The following is a 26,991-nucleotide window of genomic DNA, read 5'->3' as shown; positions in this document are numbered from 1 at the left end:
CGGGAATAATCACTGTGGCTTTTATTTGCGTAGCAAGTGTCAGATAGTTGTCAAAATAATTACCTAATTGTGTCAACGCGATATATAAAATGGGTGAAAATCATCGGTTTAGTACCTTTTCTGATGCAGAAATAACAAAAAAGATTGTAGAAACTACTTCGAAAAATACTCTAATAAGTAATCAGTCTATATGGAGACAATTTAAGACCTTCACCAAAGAAAGAAATTATATTCTGGATCAATCTACTACAACAGCTACTCTGGCATTGATTTTGAAAGATTGGGCTTATAACATGAAAAGAAAAGACGGAAATGATTATAAAGAAGCAGTAATAAAGACAATGTGGAATAAAACGGCAAAATTAGTTCAAGAACTTTACTTTAATAAGTATAACAGGTCCTTTGATCCTTTCCATGATATAGAATTCAAAAATGCTCGAAATGCAAGAGATGCAAAAAGAAAAATTTTACAAAAACATCCTGAAAAGCACAAACAAAGTTCTGTGGCACTTTCTAATACAGAATTGTTGCAAATTTTTAACTATTGGGACGAAGATACACCTTGTGGATTGCAAAGAAAGTTTTTTCACGTTGCATCGTATGAACTAGCTTGGAGGGGAGGAGAAGCTACGAAATGTTTAGTTCATTATTTTAAAAAAGAAACCGACATAATAAGATTAAATACTGGCCGCATTGAATACAATCCCATCTTTACAAAAACTGCACAGGGTGGAGCACAAAGGTGCGCTAATAGTAAATGGTTGACTCCAAACATAAATAACCCAGATATTTGCCCTGTTCGTCTTTTTGAAAAACTAATGGGTAAACGTGAAGAAAATATTAAAACCGAACGCTTGTTTCTTACTCCAAATCCGGCTTGGCAAACTCATGGTTCTTGGTATAAAAACGTTCCTGTGGGAATAAATTCCATTTCAAAATGGATGAAAGAATCCGCAGAAAAAGTAGGTCTAGACACAGTTACTAAAAAAATAACTAACCATTCTGCCAGATCAAGTGCAGTAAGTAACCTTTCAAAAGCTGGTGTAGGAGAACAAGAACTAATCAAGGTCACTGGTCATAATTCTGCAAGTTCGATTAAACCATACTTACAATTGAACCAAGAACATCATTCAAATATAATAAATAATCTTAGAGAAAATACGCAGGAGGAAACACTTAATATAACAAGCAATTCCAAATCCTCAATAAATAATGACTCGAAATATTTTTAATAATTGCGTTTTTCATTGTACTAATTTAAATTGTTAATTCTTTTAATATATTCACAATGTGTCAACGATATTTTCGTATATTGTAATAATTAATTAAATTAAATTTTTCAATAGTTTTATGATAGTTTTATTGATCTTTTTTATTGTAAAAATTTGTGAATCAAAAAATAATCTAGTCAAATATAACTTGCGAGTTCCATAAATTAGAAAATAATTTGACAGATTTTGTTCAAACTTGTTGCCATTTGGAAATAGCCACTCGAGCCCTGCGGGCTCTCGTGACTATTGCCTGGCAACAAGTTTTCAAAAAATCTGTCAAATTACTTTCAATTTATTCTCACTCTCTGGTTATATTATTACTGAGCATATGTCGTTAAAAGGGAATTTCGCCTTGTAATATTAAAATTAGGCTTACATAGACGTGGAACAATCATCATAAAGCATTGATAATGAAAAATAACTAGTTTGGGTTACTAAGCTAGCTTATGAACTAAGCAGATGAAGGGACGTTTGTGAAATATTTTAGGGCCGGTTTTTTTGCTGGTGAGTGTATATAAAATCAAGAAAATCAGCACAAGCAGGAATTTTTATAAGTATCACATTTTTCCTCTTTCGAGGGACACATTATACAGGGTATTAAATAAAAATTAAATAAGTTCCTATTGTGTCCGAAAATGCATCCTTTTGTTTTTAACAAAAAAATCATGAAATTTTTTCTTGTTGGACGAATAGTTTTGTGGTTATTTCCGATTTATCCAGCCACAGGTTTATTTTAAATGTAACTTAAAAATGGCTTGGTTTTCGAAATTTCAACACATCGTTTCTCAAGAATAAAGCGTTTTATTTATATGAACCTTTTTTTAATGTAAAATCTACCCTTAAAGTATGTCATTAACACCCTGTACATCAAATTTAAATTTTCCTAATATAGTCTAAGAAAATCGTAAACAAATTTTTAGTTTCTTTTGAAAAATTTGTTTCTGAAATAATTTCTGCAAAACTTGTCAAAAGCTAAATTTTCCAAAGTCATGAAAATATCGGTATTAGGTGCCAAAGGCGTAACTTAGACAACTCACCTTTGCGTCCCTAGACACAAGTGGCAATGCAGTTTTCTGCACATGTTCCCTGTATACCATCTCTTTCGCCAGTGCTGTATTACAATCTCCGGTAATGATTTCGTACTCTCCATCATCAGCCTTCACTGTTTCTTCAACTGTGTCCGTTCCATGTACAAAATGTGCTACGACACAAACTACTAAAATAACTACTAAAGAGAGGCAACCCATATTGTTCATAGCACTGTTATTGTTATACTATTTTGTATTCTCAATATTACAAAATTTATATTTATATGTAGGTATTGTGTTTTATCTTCATCAAATGATTCTCAAGTAATTGAAGAATACACAGACATAAGTGTTTATTTACATTCGATAACATTGAGGAAAAAAAGAGATATTCATCAACGAAGTTTCCTGGAAATTTTACACATCATATTTGAGAGAGAAAAATCCTATATTGCAAAGTGATACTTAAGATATAAACAATTAGAATATAATCTAATTAATTAATTGAAAGTCAATACACAGTCAATAAGGTAATTTTGATCCATTAGTGTTTTTAAATTCAAAATGTATTTTGATAGCACTATAATTCAAAAGTAAAAGATAAACAGTGGTCAAAGAAGATTCCTGATAAATTATATATTGCAGGTAGTACAAATTTAAAAATAGAATACAAAGTAAGTGATAAATCTAAAGACCGTGAGTAGATCGTACATAACATAATAATCAGGACCAGTTCGGGATACCGCGTTGATATGACGCATATAGGAAGCAAAGGAACAGAGCTAACAAATATCTCATTGGATAAACAATACTGTCCATTGTTATAGACACTATGAAATAAAATTTAACAAGGGTACAGGAGCATAGTTTTCTTTTCCGTCGTCAAAAAATGTATTTGAATGAAAAAAATTATCCTCCTGTGTCTGCAGTCTACAGAGAAAACGATGGCATATTTAAAATATTTGAAGTGAAATCAGTGGTATAAGTCTTTCCGATTTCAGTTGAAGAACCAGATCTTGACACTCTTGACAGTATGTACCAGGCTCGGTCGCTACGCAGCAACTCGACATTGAAATATTTGAAAAACTTGTTTCCATATGCTTAGCCATAACCATATACAAGTCTGGTTGAATTAAACGTGCAGGTGGTAGAAATGTATACGCCCATTTGAAGAATGCGTACGCGTACAGATAAACGGTGTTCACGCACAGTTGCTCTGGTCGACTGTGTCATAAATTTCAGTCGATAGGCAAGTCGCCTGGCAGTGTAGTGCAGCAATGCAGAATTTGGTGTGATTCAGATAATTTTAATTTATTATAGGCACCATTCTATTAATCAATCACATTATAATTGGGAAAGGGAGAAATAAGAGGGATATTTTGTTTACTAATATTATTACATGGCATTTTGGAGACCTTTTGAAACGGAACAAACGAAATTTATATAATAAAATTGTTTGAGGACATAACTAATTAAAATATATTGTTTGTCAAATGAATATATAATAGAAATTTTCTACACATTATATACAAATTATTATAATTTTTTACCTTCAGTAGAAAACTTATTTAGGAACGCCTATGAACGTCATTAAATTTTATTAGGCGTTTGTTTACATGTTCAACTGACTTCGGAAAGACTATAAGTACATCTTTACATTGTAGTCATAAAGAAAGTTGTACAACTTTATTAACTGAATTAATTCAGTGTTTCTTTTTTTTTGAATGCAGTGTATTTTTGCAGTGCTAGTTGAATTTATTTTAGTCATTATATTTTTGACACATAATTTATTTTTACAGCAATAAAATGTAAAAACTAAATAAAACCTAAAAATAATAGGTTTTATTTATATCAGTAATTATAAAAATAAATAAAAATTGTTTCTGGGTTGATTATTTGAAAAACATTACTACTGGACAATTCGATTATCGTATTGTATTTTTGTTCCCTTGAAATTCACATAGTGTTAACCCGGAAATTGAGAAAATCTTATTCTATTATTTCTTCTCCAAGATCTTTATTCACTATCAATTGATATTCTTTCAAAGTCAGCAACCCCACCATCGTCACAACCCTTAAGTTAGCCCCACAAACTGCTGGATTTATGTGAGGGTTGTGAAGTTCAGCAATCTGGGTGGATGATGCAGTTGCAGGGTCCCCGCTTGCCGCCAATTGTCCCCACCAAAATTCGTTTTCAGGTAAAGCGTTGCCATCCCAAGAGTAAGACATCACTAGAAGATGACCTAAAAAATATTAAAAACAGAGATTTTACACATTTGTTCAAATCAGGTGAAATCATATAAACTCGATGGTTGCTTCTAAATTGTAAATGTATTCCTAATTTCTAAAGGCAGCAATATAATGGTTCATTGGACCTTACGTTATACCAGAGCAGTTAAATGGCCGAAGTTAGTTATACTTTTTAAGTAACGTGCTAAATAATTTACATAATGTCCCGCTGGAAATTCGGCGATGTATGTATCTTGATCATAGTGATCATTGATCGAAATGGTCCAGTTGTATGGTCTGCCTAATCACCAGATTTCAATCCTTGCAACTTTTATTTATGAATAGTTTGAAACAATTATTCCGCTCCAGTTAATTTGATTGAGAAATGACGAAAACGAATACAGAATGTCGCCAGAATAATCGCAACAATCCGGAAGTCCTAATAACAGTTAATAGTATATTACGTAATAAGTGTTGTAAAAAGCATTTTACGCACGAATGGGAATGGGAACAGTATATTACGTAATAAGTGTTGTAAAAAGCATTTTACGCACGAATGGAAAAGTTACGCACGACGCCGCGTAGCGGCGAGTGCGTAATTCTATGAGTGCGTAATTGCATTACGCCACGTATTACCACATATTACAACCATATGCGACAGTGAAAGAGAGGGAAATACATTGTAGGACAAAGAAGGAGATGCATCCCAGTTAAAACCCCGGGATGCTAAGACGACATCTATGTAAGAAAAGAACACTTCGGTCATCTTCGGCCGCTTTGCATCACTATTCGTGTATTGTCGAATAGGAGATCTTTCCGTGTTACTTTCCACAGCAACACCGCAATTGCAAATGTGAATGTGCGTTATTATTTACTTGATTTGATTTTCTTGTTTATTGTTGTTTATTTACGTGTGTTTAGTTTAAAGTGAGTGTTAGGAACGTTTATTTGTGAAATAAACATGAACTGTTCCTATCATAAGTGTAAAAATGCCTATCGGGCATGTAAAAAGGAAAACAAAGACATTCATTTTTTTAGATTTCCGCTGGACGAACATCTGTAAGTATTTTTAAGAAGTAATTAGTACAAACATACATAATTATTCTATTATTTACTGTTAGTTTTGTAATAATAGTTTTTCCTAATACCTAATCAGTTATCAAATATTTATAACCTTATTCATGGAAACTTAACCTGAATAGAGAATAGTCAGATACGTTTGTGTCGAACTACCTTTGAAATAATTTAATGTAAATATTTTATTTACCTACATGGTTTAATTTATTATTTAAAAGTTTATATATATCTTATTAAATTTAAAATAACCATGTGGCGCACTTATCTGAAAATAATAAATCTTATGAATTAATAATCATGTTTTTTATATGTAATATACATCCAGTAACAGTTATATATTTCCTCTGAGAATATTATATATTTTAACATAAAACTGGCTTAGTGTATGAATATTCATTGATATAGGAATAGTCGAAGTGAATTTTGATTTATTTGGATCAAATTATATTTTAATTTTTTTAAATATTATTTAATATAGAGTATTTTGTATTATAATATGTATTTATTTTATTATTATACTGTAATACAATATTTTATTATTATATACTGTTATTAGTAGGCTACCATTATAAATAAGAAACAAAAAATGTAAATAAATGCTGAAAATCACACGTGTTTTTTAATTCTTATATGTATATATATAACCGACATGTACTTTTGTAATGTTAACAAAAAAATGTAAACAAATTTAATTATAATTACACTCATTATTTTTGAAAAAAAAATCATATTTTCATTTGACAATAAACCAAGAAATTTTTTGTAAATATAAGTAATTTAAATTAAAAATGATTTAATATTTCATACATTACATTTTTCCAAATTATTTTGAAATTATTTAAATTGAATTACTTTCTCCATAATTTTATCAAAACTTAACGATCTATAAGGAAGGAATCAGTTGCCTATGTATTTTCCTCAATACTGAATCATTTTATCTCACTTGGCAACGCCGTGCATCCCAGTTAAAGGTCCAAGGTCATCGCGGCGAAATTGACCACATCAAAGAGCTGTCGCATATGGTTGTAATATGTGGTATTACGTACTATACTTTACCTACGACCACTACTAAACACACCGTCTGCGATCAATCTAAGATTCCTATTTTACGTACGGTAAAAAAATCACACAGCTTGGTAAAAAAATCGTACAGTTTTCCAAGCAACCGCCTAGCAACGGTCAATACAATACTGTTTGTATTGACCGTCGCTAGGCGGTTGCTAGGAAAACTGTACGATTTTTTTACCGTACGTAATAGGAATCTTACATTGATCGCAGATGGTGTGTTTTTAAGTATTTACAGTAGTGGTCGTAGGTAAAGAAAATTTTCAGTGCTGTGTAGGTACAATTATACCTTGACATTAACGGACGATTGTTTGACGTTTGTGGTAATTTAGTAAAATAGGTGTGAACTTACCGAAAAAACAGCAATGATTTCTTTTTTGTGAATAAAATGTTTGTAATTTCTTACTTTTGATTAATTTTTGGTTAACTTTATATCGAAATGTATTATTTTTTAGTAGTAACCGAATTAATTCCTCATCTTTTTGTTTATTAATCAATCCTAAGCATTTCGGTTTATGATCCAGTGGGGGTAATAAATATAAAATTTAAAAAAGTATTTTATCTTAAAATCTAAGGTTTCAAAAACAAAATTATATAAAAGTTGCTGCTTTTGATTTGTTGGTTAAAATGTTTTTTTTTTACTTTATCTGCAGGCTGTTGGGTACGGCTAAGAAGTTCTTACTCGAGTAACTCGCAAACAAATTTCAGGCAATTCCTCTAAATAAGTGAACATTTTAATATTAGGTAATCGAGCACACTCAGGCATGCTAAGTAAGTACGGCCCTGAATATGGCTTCGACTTCTGCGTAAATTCTTGAATTAAATTGAGTACTTTTTGTTGAAAAGTAGGGGATGGTTTATCGATTAATTAGGTTAATCCGCTGCCAGTAATAATTTTTTTATATGGACCATTTTTAAAGATTTTTATTCTGAAAATATATTGGGGAGACTGAGGTAAACGGGACCAGCGGGGCAAACGGGATTTATTTTAAAATTAATGTAGATTCCCGCCGTGTTATCCAGCGGTTGGCATTACTTGGTTCTGTGTTTGACAGTACTATTAAACGTATATAAAAGCGAATGTGTGTTTTATGATTGTTTTAAAGAGAACAACATAAATGCTGACAGTGAAACTGATTCAGAATCGGAAGAAAGTCTATTCTGTAATGAAGTCTATGGTGAATGTAAAGGAAAAGGAAGCGAAGGATGGATTAGATGTCAGCAATGTGGAAAATGGGCGCAAGCGTGGATGAAAATGACGATGAATTTGTATGCAATTTGTGCATACAATAAATGGTGGTCCTTTTTGCCCCGAAGCCTGGGGGATATAGGACCAGGAACACTTTTTTTTGTTTTATTAAAAAAAAATTAAAAGATTTTTTTTTTTAATTTTTGCCATGTTCTCTTCAGCGAAGCCAAATAAATATTGTATGACTACATGTATTTGTTTTCCTTAAATTCATGTAATTAAAGAAAATTTTTAGATAAATGTTTTAAGCGGTCCCCTTTGCCCCAGTCTCGCTTCTTACTTTTCGATCATGATTCGCTTTTTGTTGAGTGCGCAAACATATAATTCAGTAAACTCAACACCAATTCAAAATTATTCCAAGTTTTAAAACTTTATTACAGTTAATATTGTATCTAAAAATATTTTCTTTTTAATACATATTTTATTAGCAGCTTTTGTATTTTTACGTTATTTTAAAGGTACTGAAGTATTCAATTCAAATGAATTCAAAGAAATTTCCTACAAATCTTATCAAACAAAGTTAAACAATGTTTTCTGATACCAACAGACTAGGTATACAAAAGGTAACCAACCTTATAGATAAGATTCTTAACTGATGATATGCAAACAAATTATATGCGACAGTAAAGAAATAATTCCATCTGCCAATATAAACAAAAAAACAAAAATGATTTCAAACGTTCAAGTGGAATATAGTTTCTTATCAGTAATTCAAGAATAGCAAACTTTATGTTTAGGGTGCGTTTATGTTGTAGCTGCGATAAACTATAAAAGCAACGATACTAGCGAAGCAAAGAAAGTTATTTCATTATTTTATATGCAGGTATCTATATTGGAGCGACGCGACGCCTTGACGCTTGGTAGCCTAGTAACGATAAGAGCGGCGCTAATTGTTTTGTTCATTTTTTTTTGCATTTATATCAAGTGTGATCGGCATGGATATCGACAGTTTAATAAATGAAACATTTGTTAGGTCCCACTTGTGGAGACCAAAAAAATAAAATAAAATAAAAATTACCACAATAGGTTTGTTTTGGATAAATTGTGGGATGAAATTCTCCAAACATGTATCATCTCGTATTTATAAGATGTGCAGAGAATTTGCATTTTTTATACGCTGTTTTAACAAGAACATATTTAACTGCACTTAAAGCTAGAAGTGTTTTTTCTTCAGAATCACTAATTTCAAAAGGCTTCACACCTACTACAAAGCCGTCGCTATTGTCTAAGCTTCACTATCAACGGCATATCATAGAAATGAAATTTGCGCAGCTCTTGTCGCAGCTCTCATCACTACTCTATCGTTTATATATCGCAGCTCCAACATAAACGCACCTTTAGTAAGGTCTCTCTTAATACGCAATTCCACCACAAGGCGCAGGATCGAAAGAATGATCAAATCTTCGAAGCGGACTTGCCTACTTTTCTAGTAAGTTTATATTTGTGTGTGTATGTTTTCTGTATGGTCTATGATGAAAATTACTCTTTGTAGGCTAACGTAGGACATTTCCATATCTTATGTATGTAAAATCTGAAAATTTGCATATTTGGATAGGCTATTTCCATTTAAAACTATTTTTGCAAGTAATTAATTAAAAAACATGACGACGGACGTATTGAACACCATCATAAAAAGTACCATGGATGAGGGTCAATACCTAATTATTTTTGTTTCAACGCCTTACTTTTACAAAAGTTATTTTTGTATTTGGTTGTTCAAATCATCTGAGCAGGGTTCCTAATTAATTCGGAGCCACTTTTTAGATGTCGCTAAGGTTTTACAAAATTTAACACTATTATATGTGAAATCCATATCGAGTTATTTTACAGAAGCCCATTGAAAACTATGTTTCACACTTAATTTTTAAGGTAGAACTCTAAAAAATAGTTTTAGAACAATATTTGTCTGCTTTTGTGTCAATTTTGATGAGAAATCTCCCCCAGATTCTGTTGTAACTCTGCTGTTACACAAGGCTGAGTTCAACTACACAATACTGTTTAGGTACCTCTATATGGCTCCTCTAGTTTTTCGTGGGGATCTCTGTCGAAAATATGGACTGTAATACCATTATTGTTATGACGTTATACTGGTATTAGATCGCAATTTTTGTATTTGCCACACGAAGGTTGTCTTATGTACGAAAAACATATAGCTCGATATAGTTCAGATTTGATGACAGGAACCTGGAAAAAACAAATTAAATATATTACCAGGCAGATAATAAGGAAAGACTATATAACAGAATAGTAGGTGTGAATTAGTGAATTTAATATTTATACAGGGTGTGGCGTCTCTGGCAGATTCCTAGGAATAAATGCAATAAAAAAAACTTATATAAGAGATTCATATATCCACGTTTTGTCAAGAAAATTGAACTTCAATTTTGTAGCGAAGAAATAAATCTTAGTACGGTCCTGGTCAAAAAATGTCATGCCATTCGATTAACATCAGCGCACGCTTGCCGAACCGAACCGAACTTAACAGAGAGTCGAGCCTTTGCGCAAATCAGTGTTGCCAAATTAAAATGTATGAAATACACACAAAAGACAAAATGTTTTAATGCCATAATAAATCATTTTGGCCAGTTTAATACAATCCTCTCGTTTTAATTAAAAAGGAAAATAAACATAAAATTCAATTATTTATTTCACTGTAAATGGTAATGTGCAATCCCAGACAAGAGGTTTGTACAAACAAAGTACATGGTGTTACAGAAAAGACTACTATTACTTTTGCAAGTGATAGGTTGGATCACGACAAACAAAAAAGATGCAAACTTACCGCCATCGTTCGATAGTAGTAAACGTATTATTGTTGTCCTCGTTATCCATTCCCGATTTAGTTAAAACAATAACTTCTAAATAAAAAATAAGAAACGTCTTTAATAAACACTTAACGTCTAAACAGCAGAAGCACGATCTTTTTGACACAATTTAGCAGCAATTCTCCTGCAAGTCAAAAGCGTACTGACACTGGCTGACACTCCACAGGCCACAGGCACAGCAAATAAAACAATCAGCAGTCTAGCTGTAGCTGGCGGGAACGATACGCGCATCCCCTCGCGCAGGCCGCCATTTGAGGCTAGAACTTGTCAGAAACGGCAGTGGCGTAGTCAGTCTTACCATTTGATGTTCACTGTGTTCAGAGTCGGCGAGTGATTTTTTATGTGTTATTATCATTAAACCCTTTCTGATTCAGTGTGTGTAAAACTATTAATTGTATGTGTGTGTTACTATTAAACTCTTATTTGTTCTGTGTATTGAAACTTTAAACTATTAAACTCTTATAGGTATATTCTGTGTGTGCTGAATTTTGTGTTGTTTGTATGTATATTTTATTATAATGTATCTACTCTCTGTTCAAGCAAGTCAAACTTGCATTTTTGTGCATAACATACATACGGTACTTAAGAGTAAGAATTTATTATACCTTAAAGATCATTAATAGAAATTTTAAAAATATTAATAAAAACAAACTGATAATATGGCGAAATCTGTAAAAATAATGTTTTATCTTTGCATTGTTATTTAAAGTATGCTAAATATTTTTTATGCTGGTTTTTTATTTTATGTATTTATTTATTTTTTTTATTCTTTGTTATTATTACTATGCCCTGGCTAAATTATATTTTGTGGGCATCTTGTGTGTATTTATTGCTGTATATGCTGTGACAATGCTGAGTTGTATATTTGGATTTGGATAAATAAATAACAAATGTTATTATGTACGTTATTTAACTCCTTTTTTCCCCACAGTGGTTGGTAAAAAAAATATTGAAGGAAAGTTTCATTCCGATTAACAAACTTAAAATAACCAAAATTCTCTAATAATGTGGCATGTGTTCTGGGATACTTATTTCAACATGAAAGTATTTGATATTTATGTATAAAACTTGTCATCCTATTCGTATGGGCAGCCCCAGTAAATATAACGGCATCTTTAAATTCCAGAACCGTTATTAACACTAACAACCATTAAAAGAACCATGAAATATGAACCATATTAGGGATCCGCATAAATTGTTCTAAATGACTGTTGTAGGAAGCAGCATTTAGTTTTTAGTTTTAGTCCAGTAGAAATATGAATGTGACCATCAGTGGGTCGGTAGGTATATTAGAAACTATAAAATTTAAATGGATATATTATTTTTCTATATTTTATAATATGTACCTATACCTACCTACCTACCTACCTACCTACCTACCTACCTACCTACCTACAATGTAATATGCTTTTTGAAATTATTTATCTTCTCTGTCACAACAAAAGTAAATGAAATAACTATTAGTGGGTATACCTACCTAAAATTAAAAATGATAATGTTAAAAAGGTAGGTAGTTAGTTAGTTAAAAAAGAAAACCGTATCAAATTATTTCAAAAATTTAAACGCTCGTATGTAATTACTTTTCCTTAATTGTGTGTTTGTTAAGCGGTTTATACATTTTTAGAAAATATGTTTATAAAAATATCGATAATACAGTCCTGAACGAGGAGAGTAAAAATTGCAAATATCCCTAATCAGGCCCTGTTCTCTAGCCTCAAATGGCTGTCGGTGACGTCACACACTGAATTTCAATAGATCAAAGGTGCCGCCCGAAACCTAAAGGGTTTTTTGGCGAGAAAACCGCTAACCCGGTTAACTATAGTTTGTTGAGGTTTGACGTTTTGGCGAGAAATGTAGTTAACCCGGTTTGGCAGAGTTTGCCTAACCATCAAACCGGACTTGTGGGTTGGTTTGGATATTAAGTTAATATTTCTATCTTTGTTTATTTATTTTCTGTTTCGTACCATCGTACCTAGTCACTACTTCGTTTTTTTAGAGGTTTGGATAGGTATAAGTTGTAAATAAAAAATATTGATAATGGATAACTTTGCAAAAAATACAAAGTAAATATTTAAAATTGATAATAAAAAAATAGTAATCGAGGATCCAAATAACTTTAATCGTAGATATGCATATTCTATATTGTACTGTATAGATCTTTATTAACTTCCTTTTTGACGATACATTTACGTGGGAATAGATATTTGTGAAAAGGTAAACCCATTTTGATTTAATAACCATCTATACATTAACGTTATTTCATGGATGTGCATTTCAGATTAGGAATAACAATTATAGTATATAAGAAATAATCAAACAACTTGAGCTAAGAGCACTATCATAGATTATAGGTTACGATTTTATTATTGATTAGATATCCAAACCAAAAGAATTTTTGCGAGTTTTGTCAAATGTTAACTCAAACTCTTAACACAATCAAACTCGAGCTAACCGGGTTTGATGTGGTTTGGCTCGCCAAAAAACCCTTATAGACTGCTGATTGTTTTATATGCTGTGCCACAGGTGCCGCGCCGTGCAGAGTGCGGACTAGGTCAATGTTTTTTGCGCTATGTTAAACAGGACCGGCATTAACATTTTGTCACTTCTTATAATTTTTTGGAAAATATTTTTGATACTCAAATCTCATAATCGCCTTATGGTAGCATATATTATTTTACTTCATTTATTGTCAAGAGTCTAGGTTTTTAATTTTCTGCAATAAAGACGCCACACCCTGTATAAACTCAATACATATTAAAAATGTAAATACCTGGTAAACAAAATAAATCTTTGTGCTGCCTTTGAAAATTTCGAGAAAGCACTTAGAATCTTTTTTATTAAACATCGCATTCTAAATATGTAGACATCAACATCTTTTTCTTATTGTATATCCTATATATTTTTACATAAATACTTTCATATTATATTTATCGGATTTGCAATGATATACATAACGATTGATGAGTTTATCTCTAATAGTAAGAGAGACTGTGCATGAGCGTAATGTAATTGGGAAGACATTATTATTGGTCCTAGGCAGTTCAATCTTTGTCTGTTTCACATTATTCTCATGACTAAATCTTTTGCTCACATCTCCTTTACTATTAGAAATAAACTCTTTAATTGTTCAATAAGTCGAAACAAAGGTATATAATTCTGGAATGATACGCTCGATTGTTTTCACTTCATAATCCTTTACATATTGCTTACACTTACTCGATTCTCTTAGCAAATGTGTCCATAAATATTTTATCTTGATGCTGAGATATCTTCCACGCTCCTAAACCAAAACCAATAACGTGCAAATACGTCGAAGTGTCAGCTACTCTCCCCCGTTCATTGGCTTCAATCAAGAAAGTATCTATTGAAAGAGCAAGCCTTCTCTCATACACCATGTTATTAAAGTACGTGTCTTCGCTTATTTGGGTAAATTTTAATTCATCTACAAACTGTTCTTTTAAATCGTCATAAGTTAGACTTGCTTCACCGTAAAAATTTAAGAAAATACTTTTTGTTGTCGGTATTAAGGTGTTTCCGTATCCGTTTCCTGGCACATTCTGCGTTTTCGTAATAACTGTCTCTTGGTATTCCATCACTCCGCCTTTTTCTTCAAATCTGGCTCCAATAAGTCCTACGATGATTCCTCGCTTTTCAGTTCTGTTGGAATTGCTTTCGATTTTCCCACAATTCTGTCTGTCCCCTAAATTGATGAACTGTGTATACGAAGACACTGATAGTAGTGCTGATAGTTTTATTTCATCATAACTTAAACAGTTGCTTAGGATTAAAGGTTATTCTTTTGGGGTTCCTGAAATTTCAAAGCATAAAAGAAATGAGGTTACTAAAAGTTTATGGCATTAATATGGACATTTCGTTTAACTAATTTTATTAATCCAAGATGCATCTACTTTCTTTAAATGCTAATTTTTATTTAAAATTGCATTTGTCATTGTCTATAGACCAACCCCACAAATACATAAAAAAGACTATAACCTCGCATATATGTGCGGATCATAAGTCATCATTATTCATCATTTGAGTTTAGTAAGAACAAATTAAAATTTAACGTGGTAACTCTTCTGCTCGGTAATAGGCGGCAGTTCTAGCGGTGAAATGTTGCCAAGACTGGGCATACAAAAAATTGCATTATACAGGTTGTATAAAAATGTAGCGAGTCACATATTTTTTATTGAATATTCTGTATTTTATCACGTAAAAGATTGCAATTTCTTGCTCAGTGCTCATATTGGTGACACAGTGTTCAAAAAAATTAAACAAGTTAATGTGGAAAATTTGTAAAAATTGGTAGGTATGTTAATATTATTTCGTTTTTAGTTACCTATTCTCTCATTAAGTTGTTATAAAGGTTAGTTATCAAAATAGTTATTTCTCATTTCAATAAGGTTGTTTTATTTTTTTTTTAATTATTTTCTATTTTAAACGTATATTTTATGCCAGCAAATCTTCATAATGTTAAAAGGAAGGAAAAATCCTACATTTGTATTCTAAAGTTTTTTCTATCTTTAATGATTAAAAGCTGTGAGTGTCAAAATACAAACAATAACCTTGTACCTGCATTCCGCGATGTACCTACTAATAACCTTGTATATTAAATAAATTTATAAAAATTATGGCATCATCAAATATAAAAAAGTTGTGTTACTAGCTGTTTAAAATATCATTATGAATTTGTTTATTTGGAAATATATTTTCTGCACTATTTCAATACCAAAAAATGGAATTATGTAGTAACTAATTAACGATATTATGATCAAATAGACTAACTGTGACACCGTTACAGAATATCCGATCATGTGAAATTGAGTACATAGTTATTCGTTGATTTTTTAAAACATATTATCAATACCTACATCATACATTTAAATAATTAAGCGTGTGCGTGACAACATTGCCAAACTTGCGTTGCTAGGATACGCGTAGGAATGCCGGCCACTGCATTTGATTCTTCCTAAAATTCTGCTATCGGTGTACTCTATTGGCAAATCGGAAATTTAAAACTACTATCCTATTCCAAGAGCTGTCTGGAGCTATAAAGCTGTATATTTTATTATTAAAATATTGATAATTAAAAATTCTAAAGATAACAAATGTAAAAAGTACACGTCAGCGGCAAAAGAACAATCAACTTTGTAAGCACAAAATATCTTACAAAAACACAAATTTCTTGTACTGGTATTTTTTAAAGCGGAAAGACTGGTTACACAAAATATCGAGGGCTGTAATTTAAAATTTAATTACCTATACAAAGCTGAAAGAAATATCGAATATACAAATGTAAATAATTCAAATATTTTTTCTTACCTACTAACTCCCATTTTCCAGATTGGCGAACTCCGTCCAATAACATGTATCTGTCATGTGGGCCAACAAACGCTACGGCCCTTTTCATTAACAATCTATCCAACAACATCTCCAGCGTCATATCCTTGTAAAGTTCCGTCTCTATTTCAGTACCAAAATTTCTTTTATTTCGTAAAAAATTAGAGTACAAAATCAACGCATGTTCATGAAGTACATAATATGCTGAATTAATATTTTGCATCAAAGTTTCTTTAACATTTGTTGCAGCTATGCTCTTACATTTAACAGATTCGATGGGAAACTCCAGAGTAAATCTTTCACTATTATCCATGAGTTGTTCTAATGTAACTTCGGAAAGGTGTTCCTCAATGTTAATATTCATCAGTTCATCATAATTCTGTTGAGACTATTGGGGTAACTGAGCAGGCCATATTTCCCACATTTTCTCTTATGTTATAACAATAACTCACTGGCAAGGCAATATACGCACAGACCGCATAGGTGTACCTGTATTTCTGATTCATAGCGTCCACGTTTGTAGCATAGAGTAATACCGGTTTTTAGGTTAGTCAATATTGCGTGATATTATAATTTCTATACTGAAAATGTAATGTAATCGGTTACCAGCGATTACAGCACTCTAAAGTGACTGTGTAAAAGATGTCTCTAGGTGTATGCATGAAGCAACCAATCATACATGATATCAGCATATCCTAAGCTAGGTGTATTGTATGTGCCGCATTAAATTTATAGAATATGAGAATTCATATTAGTGAAAATTAGATTTTAAATAAAACTAAATATATTTGATATACTTCTTTAAACCTTCTAAATTATATCTACAAGTTAATACCAAAAATATGTTTTCTCATTCTAATGAAACTATTTTTATATCTTCTTTTTTAAAGTTTTTAATTATTTTTTAAAACATATTTTATTATTAGTCCTTGTACTCGGATATTAAAATAATTTAAATAAATAAAAAAAAATCTGATGTAATAATCCTATCAAGTGAAATGAAACAACGTCTTTCTATACCAAAAATGTAGGTATGTTGGTATGCAGCTAGGTACCTATCACACATCATAGACAAGCTTTTTAGCCAATATAGTCTTTTAAAGAAATCACCATGTAAATATAGCCATTTTTTTTCTAAATGTTTTGTAAATATATGTAAATTTATTATGTTAATATTTATTAATTTCATTTACAAAAGGGCCACTTGAAAATGCAATAATCTTAATTTAAAAATAACTTTATTACACGGAATTTAATTATTATATTTTAATTAGATTTATACTACTTGAATTAAAATTGTCAAATATAGTGTTTTGCAAATTAAGAATTAAGTCATATTGCTTATTTAGAAAGGAAGAACAAATTATATTATTTGAGTTATATTTTATTATTTGTTTTTGTGGCATTTTGAAAACTACTCTAATTACTACAAAAATTGTCTAAAAGAAAGAAGATTAATTAGAGACAAAAGACATTTTAATCGATATTTGTGAAGAAAATAATATCATCAAATAATACTGGCACGAAATATGTGTACACGTACATAGTCAATTTAATAATTTTTCCATGATCATTGCTGTTTTCTCAAGATATTAAAATAAAGTCAAATGCAATAAAAAGTTAATTTTATTATAAAAGTAATTTCTTAAAAAAATTTATCAAAATTATATCTAGGTAAGTTAATTACATTAAAAATATAAAAAAAAACACTTGTTACGAAGAATTATTAATCTCGTACTTCCAACTCGTAATTTGAGGAAACTTTATTCTTTTACTTCCATTCCAGGATCTTTATAATACTGTCTCTTTACTCGCAACTGATATTCTTTCAAGGTCAGCAACCCGTCCAACGTGGTAATCCTTAAATTAGCCCCACACACTGCTGGATTTATATGAGGGTTGTGCAGTTCAGCAATCTGGGTTGATGATGCAGCTGCAGGGTCCCCGCTCGCCGCCAATTGTCCCCACCAAAATTCGTTTCCAGGTAAAGCGTTGCCATCCCAGGCGTAAGATACCACTAGAAGATGACCTAAAAAATATTTCCAATGCCGTAAGTCATTTCTTGGCGCTGTAGCGGTCTATTATGCAGGGTGTTGCAGAAAATATGTCAAACCCTCAACGGCAAATTCTTATAATGAAGATAATGGGACGTTTCTTTTGCCATGTTTCATTTAGGCGCTTCTTTTTCAAGATACAGGGTGTAAAAATTGCAATGAAAAAAGATTTTTATTAATAACATTCGTTTTTCAACATATTAAAATGAAATTTTGCACAGACTTTTAGTTTATACCCATTGAACTTCAATTTTTTCCTGTACATGTCTATAATTCAAAGATATATTTTAGATAGCAAATTTCTTCGTTTTATCTTTTTTTTATTTCATATTTGCAAATTTCTGATTTACTTGCTTGATTTACGAGACATTATGACTGTTTTTAGATATATTATTATGTTATATTAATACACTTCCTGTTTAGAAATCCCAATTTATCAGTTCAGATAAGTTTCTGCGTAACATATGTCAGCAAATTAGCATTGGAATGTGATTTTTTAAAATCTTTATAATTTTTTAGACTTTTGAACACAGTTTTTCTCACCATCATCTCTAATTTTTGCTACCTCTAATTTATATTTTCGTTTGCTTGTTGGCAGTCTTTTATTATCTAGTACAGGAATTAAGCTAATTTAAAATTTGAATATTCAAGTTTCTCAAATTAGATTAAGTAAACTGGGACATTTTTTTAAGAATGCCAAGTCCTAAGCCTAAAAAACTTGGAACGTATCTAAATAAATTACAATATCTAAAGTAAATCCACATTTTGTAGTAGTAAAAAATAGAATAACATATCTAATTTTTAAACCAATATTCTTTAACCATAGGCGTACGAAACAAAAAGTTGGGGGTCAATGAGTATTAGGAATCCTTTTCCTTCGTTTGTGCTTCTATTTTTTGATTAAGCTATAAATAAAAATGTCATCTCAATACCTTAAAAAAAGGAATAACACTTTTTTAATTGTAATTTTGAAAAATGACATAAGTAAAGTCTCTTTATTTTCAACTAAAATAATATGGTTAACGGCTATAATTTGGTTGGAAATGAGAGAGAGTAATAAAACCCCGAGATAAGAACCGGCCATGGGCGTGGTAAAATTTCGTTTCAGGTAATTATCGGGTAACACTAATACTAACAGGTAATGGGTGTACATTAGTATATTTTACTGGATACATCATAGGGCAGGAGCCAGTGTATTGTGACAGATCAATCCAGTCTTAGAGCTGAATATACGAAGACGTGCTAGTGCAGTAGAGTAAAATTCGACTTGTGTTTAGTGACTATTGTGCCAGTGGATATAATATTGTTTGGGTAAAATGTCGAGCTTATCAGATTACGTACCTGCTAAACGCGTGAAAAGATGTGCGCTGTCTCAGAATGAGAAGATTATTATATTAAATGTATTTAATGCATTGAAACACCAAAATCCTACCAACAGTGTTGACGACATCGTGGAAAAGTGGGAACTCGATAATTTAATTGACGTTACTGTGGAACCTATCGTTATCAATCTAGGAGACGAAGATAATTCATCAGAATATTCAGAGGATGAATTTTAATGTACCTACTTTTTTATTTTCTTTATTGTACATTTATACAACACTACATTTACTCACCATAATTTGAATTTTCAAAATACATATATTTTTGTGTGGAATAAAAGTCTATTCATTAAATTTAAATAAATATTTTGATAATAATATTGAATAATTTTATTTGAATTACTAAAAACCCTCTTAACCCGGTTATGATGCTTAAAGTGTCTCATGTTTTGAAATGCTGTTTTTATATTGTTTACTTATAAGAGAAATGGACCGAGAAATTGAAGCAGCATAGACAAAGATGGATTGTCGGGGATTAAATTTTAGCTACCTACTACAATTTAGTACAACCCGGTCACACAAAGTTTTTTTTAAAGGTACACCTCTCCTATACCGAAAATACATAATATAAAAATATTGAATATAAGCACCAGTACTACATTTATTTACGATTTACATACATAATAAGCTTTTATTACTCTCTTTCATTTCTAAACAGACTATAGACCTTTTTTCAATAACACTGTTTAATAACGGAATTTCGACTTTCTAGGGTTAGAATGTAGAGATATCATTAGTGTTATTGACAACAATGCTTTTTACCGAAAGGTAGATAAGCGAATAATTGTTTCTCTTCTGACTTAGCCAATTGACAGAAAATGAGCAATTCTTCATTTTATTAACCCGATTCTACGTTTACACATTTTTATTTAGAAAACGTATTACCTAACCTTAGCAGAAAATATTTATTCATTTATTTATTTAAACTGCATATATAAATACAGAGAACAAAAAGAAAAGTTGCTTTCCCGTTTTTTTTTTTTTTGTTAATTTTGACGAGAAGCATTACGTTGTCTCAATATTGCTGTTGCACTTTGTATAGTATAGAGCAGCCAGTTTAACTACAGAATATTATTTACCTACCTTTATAGGACCTTTCTAGTTTTTCATTAGGATCCCTGTCAAAAATATGAACCGTAATACCATTATTATTATGACGTTCTATTGGTATTAAATCGCCATTTTTATATTTACCACACGAATGTTGTTTTATGTAAGAAAAACAAATGGCGTCGATGTAATCCAAATTTGGTGACAGGAACCTGAAGAAAATACAAGCTAAATTTAATAAATCAAAATCTGTTTAGGGTAGTAGTAAAATCAGTACCTAATTTATATTTCCATTTATTATTATTTATATTTGTATTCAATGAATTTTATATAATAAAATATCTACCAAATGTTAACGTTCCTTTTGAAGATATTAATAAAGAAAAAGAATCTCTTTGACTAATCTTTTATGAAAAATTGTTATATTTTATTTATCAAATAAATTATTGATCATATTCCAGAGATACAGACTGCTTTTTCTTGGACAGAAATCGTCTTAGCAACTGTCATTAGTTGCTAGATAGTTAAATTATTGTGTAACTCATCGCTCGCATTGTTCAAATTTTTTGTCTCATCTCCTTTTTAAACAACCTAGTTAATTTTTATATTGTATATATAATGTCATCATAAGGAACCAGCATATATATAAAAGTATGTATATATATACTCCATTAGAATAAACAATGGTGATCTAAGTATGTATCCTAGAGGGTGGAAGTTATGGTATAGTGGTACTTACTCAATTCTCTTGGCAAATGTGTCCATAAACAATTTTTCCTGATGATGAGATATCTTCCACACCCCTAGACCAAAACCAATTACATGCAAATAAGCCAGGGTACCAGCAGCTCTGCCTCGTTCATTAGCTTCAATCAAGAAAGTATCTATTGAAAGAGCAAGCCTTCTCTCATACACCATATTATTAAAGTACGTGTCTTTCCTTACTTGGGTGAATTTTGATACATCTCTAAACTGGTTTTCTAACTCGTCATAAGTTAGACTTACTTCGCCGTAAAAATTTAAGAAGACACTTTTCGTTGTTGGTATTAAAGAGTTTCCGTATCCGTTTCCGGGTACGTTCTGCTCCTTTGTAACTACTATCTCTTGGTATTCCATCACACCAGCTTTTTCGAATCTAGGTCCGATTAGTCCTATGATAATTCCTCTGTTTTCAATTTTGTTTGAATTGTATTCGATTCGCCCACAATTATCTCTGCTGCCTGAGTTGATGAACTGTGTATACGAAGATATTGATAATATTGCCGATAATTTTATTTCATCGTAGCTTAAACAGTTTTTCAGTGTTAATGGTTCTGTTTCTTTTGGCGTTCCTGAAATTGCGAAAGGAAAAAATAAAAAGCTAAAACAAGTCGAAAAAAACAATTTTTTTTCTTATAGATTTTGAGGCCTTGAAACCAATTTGAAGATTAAAAAAATTTCATCGTTTAGATTTTTTATAATCGCAGGGACAAGTCTCTTCTATATTGAATAAGCAATTACCGACTCTACCCCGATTTTAACCTAAATGACTGACTGTATGTATTTTTGGGTGTTGAACATGAATCTGCATGCGACAAACCTTTGGAAGGGTTTTAACCCCTCGTAAGGGTCCTACCAAGTTTTTACCACTTCTGTGGTCAGTCACATATTGTCAACTGTAAATACTTTAGGCAGAGGAAGAGTAATATGCAAAATTTAAATAATCACCGTGTAGGTAATCAAAACATTGAAAGATAAATATGTATGGGCATATGGCATTACTTTATTTGGACACATATTTCTTTAGTATATTTTTACAAAAATACCTTCGGTATAAATATTTGTTTAACTCATTTCATAGAACAAAATTTATAAATATAATCGAAATCAATTACGTGTCAGTATTACACAATAGATTTAAAAGCAACGAAAAGTGTCCAGTTGCAAATTGAATGCATACTGAACTGACCCTTGCACTATGTCCATCTCGCTCACTCTCTCTATAAACTGATCGACTGATTCAGTTATTGTTCCCGATTCTTCTACCGGTCTTCATTTTGCAAAGAATATTTAAACCCCGGAAACTTGGTGAATCGGGGCCAGTCCAGAGCCACGCCACTTTGAGAGCCAGTCGATGGCCAAGACCCAGGTTACCATTTTGTCCTCCACAAGAAAAGTAACCCCTCAGAGGTGTAAGTATGTGTTTTATATAATAAAAATGAAAAAATGAATTGATTTGCCTCTCTGTTTTTACCCTTTTAGCAGCCAAGCGAGTAGCCCGAGAAAATAAAAATATATTTTTTTTTATAGTTGCTTTTAGTATTCTCAATAGGAAACGTTGTTGGCGCTTCAGCCTGTCCAACGATTTTAATCCTTCATTCAAATACAGGCGTACTCTTACAGTGAAATGGGCAGAAGCACCATCATTCATAAACCAAAACTGAACACGTAGAGGTACATCTTTAAGAAGCACTGGAAGTACTTCGAGAATGTGAACGTATGTACAGCCAAACTCATTTTGTCCGCTTGCTGTCTTGGTCAAGAACGAGTCCGTAGTAGGACTGACAAAGATAGGAGACCTTAATAATAGGGCAGGTACCTTCTGTGCAGTTATGTATACCGATGTTCACCGTTCGACGTCCAGACAGAGAATGAGCTCTGGTGCTATAATGCCTCTAATGGTAATGTTGCTACAGTGCATGAGAAGGTAATTAAGTAGAATTCCAATTCTTTTTGAAGAAAACTGTTGTTGATAATGAACTTCAGCTAAGGCATGTGGATGTTATTCTTATCGATTCTCACAAAAAATTTACTTTGCCCAGTTTTTTTCCTGAATCGAATGAGAAAATTCAAAACGTTGGGGATAATCTTGCAATAAAAGAGCCTGGACTTGTGGTATGTGAAAGGGATATAAGTTGTTCCATGAAAATGATCTCACTGAAAACTCTAGTTAGAGGACAAACAGAAAATAGGTACTATATTTATTAATACAGAACCGTATTTCATGAAAAGTTTAATTCATATAGAAAAAAAATATGCCTACTATTAAGAAAAATATTTCTAAAATACTGAGTTAAAACTTAAATGAAAATTTATAATTAAATACGTCTTCATTCTCAAAAATGTTTAATATATGTGTAAATTTAAGCAGTTTTCTTACCTACTAATTCCCACTTTCCAGACCTACCAAATCCATCTAGTAACATGTATCTGTCGTGTGGACCAACAAACGCTACGGCCCTCTTCTTTAACAACCTATCTACCAACATATCTAACGTCATATCTTTGTAAAGTTCCCTCTCTACTCCACTTCCAAATTTTCTTTTATTTTGTAAAAAATTAGAATACAATATCAGGACATGTTCATGAACCACTGGATATACCGAATTGATATTTTGCGTCAAATCTTTAACATTTGTTGCAGCTATGCTCTTACATTTGACGGATTCAATTGGAAAATCTATAGGAAACTTCTCACTGTTGCCTATGACTTGCTCTAAACTTACATCGGGAATGTATTCTTCAATGTTAATTTTCATCAGTTCTTCGTAATCTTGTTGAGACCATCGAGGTGATTGGGCGGGCCATATTTCCCACATTTCCACTTATACGATTTGTAAATTAACGATAGAAATAAAACTATTGTACTTACATAAAATGTATCTATATAACTATGTGTATCTACCTTATCCTTATCACATTTGATTTACCGCAGCTCTCTATTGAGATTAACCAATATTGCGCGATTTTGTAATACCTATTCCACAGCTGCTTACATTAATTACACTAGTACTATCTATGACAGAACAGCGCAACTGATGGAAGTATTTGTAGAGTTTTACTGACTGCTAAGGTAGCAGCGAGTTTATGTTTAAAAGATGTCTCTGGGTGTACACAATTAATCATCTTGCAGTTACTCCTGGAGCGCGTTCAGATAAATCGTCGGGCTTTGCCGGACGGTAGCTCAATCTCTTTCTAGACTATTGCTATAGAAAGAGACCCACGTATCGTCAGGCAATGCTTAACGTTTCATCTGAATACACCCCAGAGGCACTGTCTATATTGTTTGACATAGAAATATATATTTAATAAAATAAAATATCCTATCAATTTAGATGTGTCACTGATTTACGCAACAAACTGATTCAAATTTTCTTATGAATACTGTAAATTTATGGATTGCTTTTCTTTACTAAATAGTTAAGAATAAAAAAACTACTTCATTAATTTGCATATTTTATTTCCTTAAAAAATTTAATTTCACATCATTTCTTTGGGTGTACTTGTACAGCGCATTTCATTTTCGATGTCGGGCTAAAATATATATATCGATTTTCTATTGAAGACAGAATCTTGCGGATTTCGCTAATATTACTAAATTTTTTTCAATGTTCTTGTCAAAACAGATTTAATATGTTCTTATGTTTTATGTGTTAGTAGTTGAGTCATATGAAAAGTTTTGATATATCGAATGACCTCAGTAGCAGCTTATTTTATTCTAAAATGTTGAATCTTTACCTTATTTGCATAGAATCAAATAGAGTACTATCGATATTTTGTAGCTCTAACGGTTTCCAAGTTGCGGATCGAAGCTATCTTTTTTATGAAAATCATAGATGGCCATGAGCTTATTAAAAGATGGTATTGGTGTGCTTTTGAAACATAGAAATGATAAATATAGCCTATATTTTTTCTAAATTAAAAAAAAGGAAGAAGTTGGCCATGATTAAAAACAGATACACTACTAAACAGTATCTGAAGCGACTAATTTAAATAGTTGGCTATGGAGAAAAACAAATTCACAAGTCGGCGGGGTAACTATAACCTTTTTCATTAAATATGTACAACAAACTACATATTTTTGGAATGTGAACAACATCCTCTTTTTAACTCTGTAAAAAAACTTTTAAAAAATATGACTTGGATCTGTATTTCGAAAACACTTATAAAAAAATGGTATGCCACTGGATTTTATGCAAACGAATGTAGAAGAAAATGAAAATATTTTAAAAAAATAAAAACTATATCCAGATATTAAAATTTATTTTTTGGCCACGCCACATACAGGAACTAAAAATACATAAAAAATCTGTTTTGGCCAGAAGATTTTTCTCAAAAAATTTGGCAAAGACCGTAATTTTTTGTCTTCAATAATAATCGAGATACTCTAGAGTGACATCAATCAATCTCTAATCTCTAATAAATTGTCACCTCAGGTATTGAAGTTAAATTTAATTATTTTCAAACCAGTGTATTTTTGTATTACAAGCAGTCACTCGGTGCAAAAATTGTATAATTATATTGGGAGAAATATTCGAATTTCGCCTATCGAACTAACAGACCTCAATCCCAATATAATACATGCTATTTTTATTTTGTGAATGCATTATATTTACCTACATTTAATTACACAGCCACACAAAAAAAAGTTGTCTGTACTTTTTATGCGGCATATGTTATCCATAGTATTTTTGCCTAATGATCACGAATCCGGTGTCAGAATTGAGCCATCATATCACAGGAATTTCCTAACTTCAAAAAACAGGTTAAAAATAACAAAAATTCATGAAATAGTGGTAGGCAAAATACAATTTTTTTCTATATTCAAATGTTCATTTATATGGTTAAGACCCGGCCAAATGTGAATCCGCGGTTAGAATTGATGGTTCTTTTTCTAGTCTCAAAAAAAACGGGTCAATAAGGGTCAGATATCACGAATTTTAAAAAAATAACAGATTCGCGCCAAATTTGGTATACAAGGGTTTTCGGGGTCGCTGATCACGGATCCGAGGTCAATTTTGCAAAATTCAAGATGGTGGATCCAAGATGGCCGACCACATTTTCAAAAAATAACAGATTTATGCCAAATTTGGTATACGGGGGTTTTCGGGGTCGCTGATCACGAATTCGAGTCGCCAAGGGGTAAACAACGATCTTTCGCTAATAAAGTACGAAAATTTATTTATTTTTATTTATACCCACCTGTTTATTTACTTGTTTACGATGAACACGTCTATGATTAGCCGACGAGTACTCCGAACTCTAGTGATGAGCGACCTCGAAAATCCCCGCATACCAAATTTGACGCGAATCTGTTATTTTTTTAAAATTTGGTCGGCAATCTTGAATCCACCATCTTGGATTTTTCAAAATTAACCTCGGATCCATGATCAGCTACCCCGGAAACTCCCGTATATCAAATTTGGCATGAATTTGTTATTATTTGAATATTTGGTCGGCCATCTTGGATCCGCTATCTTGAATTTTGCAAAATTGAGCTCGGATTCGTGATCAGCGACTCCGAAAACCTCCGTATACCAAATTTGGCGCGAATATGTTATATTTTGCAAATTCGTAATATCTGACCTTAATTGACCCGGTTCTTTGAGGTTAGAAAAAGAACTATCAATTCTGACCACGGATTTATGTTCGGCGGGGTCTT

The 26,991-nt window shown here is 31.6% G+C and overlaps 2 protein-coding genes and 1 pseudogene across 3 annotated transcripts in view; all 3 read right to left on the bottom strand.

Annotated features, from left to right (window-relative positions):
• Positions 1-2,569, bottom strand: part of LOC108905877 — a 10,049-nt gene extending 7,480 nt beyond the window's left edge. The window contains exon 1 of the mRNA XM_018708937.1: positions 2,309-2,569. Within this exon, the coding sequence (XP_018564453.1) occupies positions 2,309-2,527 (219 nt within the window). The 5' untranslated portion in view covers positions 2,528-2,569. The remainder of the gene's footprint in view (positions 1-2,308) is intronic.
• Positions 2,570-4,160: 1,591 nt separating this feature from the next.
• Positions 4,161-16,448, bottom strand: LOC108905863 (annotated as a pseudogene).
• A 1,286-nt stretch (positions 16,449-17,734) lies between these two features.
• LOC108905866 lies at positions 17,735-24,301 on the bottom strand. 2 transcript variants are annotated; one of them, XM_018708916.1, is made up of 5 exons: positions 24,235-24,301; positions 23,710-24,153; positions 21,310-21,901; positions 20,604-20,782; positions 17,735-18,113 (listed from the first exon to the last, which is right to left on the bottom strand). In XM_018708916.1, exons 2-5 carry the CDS (start codon positions 24,146-24,148, stop codon positions 17,848-17,850), a joined length of 1,476 nt encoding a protein of 491 aa, XP_018564432.1. In that variant the 5' UTR covers positions 24,149-24,153; positions 24,235-24,301; the 3' UTR covers positions 17,735-17,847. The 2 variants fall into 2 exon arrangements, with proteins under 2 accessions (XP_018564432.1, XP_018564431.1); XM_018708915.1 differs by having other exon boundaries at positions 23,710-24,277.
• Between the last annotated feature and the right edge of the window lie 2,690 nt (positions 24,302-26,991).

Source organism: Anoplophora glabripennis, unplaced genomic scaffold (assembly GCF_000390285.2).
Source record: "Anoplophora glabripennis isolate ALB-LARVAE unplaced genomic scaffold, Agla_2.0 scaffold228, whole genome shotgun sequence".
Taxonomy (NCBI): Eukaryota; Metazoa; Arthropoda; class Insecta; order Coleoptera; family Cerambycidae; genus Anoplophora; species Anoplophora glabripennis.
This window is presented reverse-complemented; position numbering and strand designations above follow the sequence as displayed.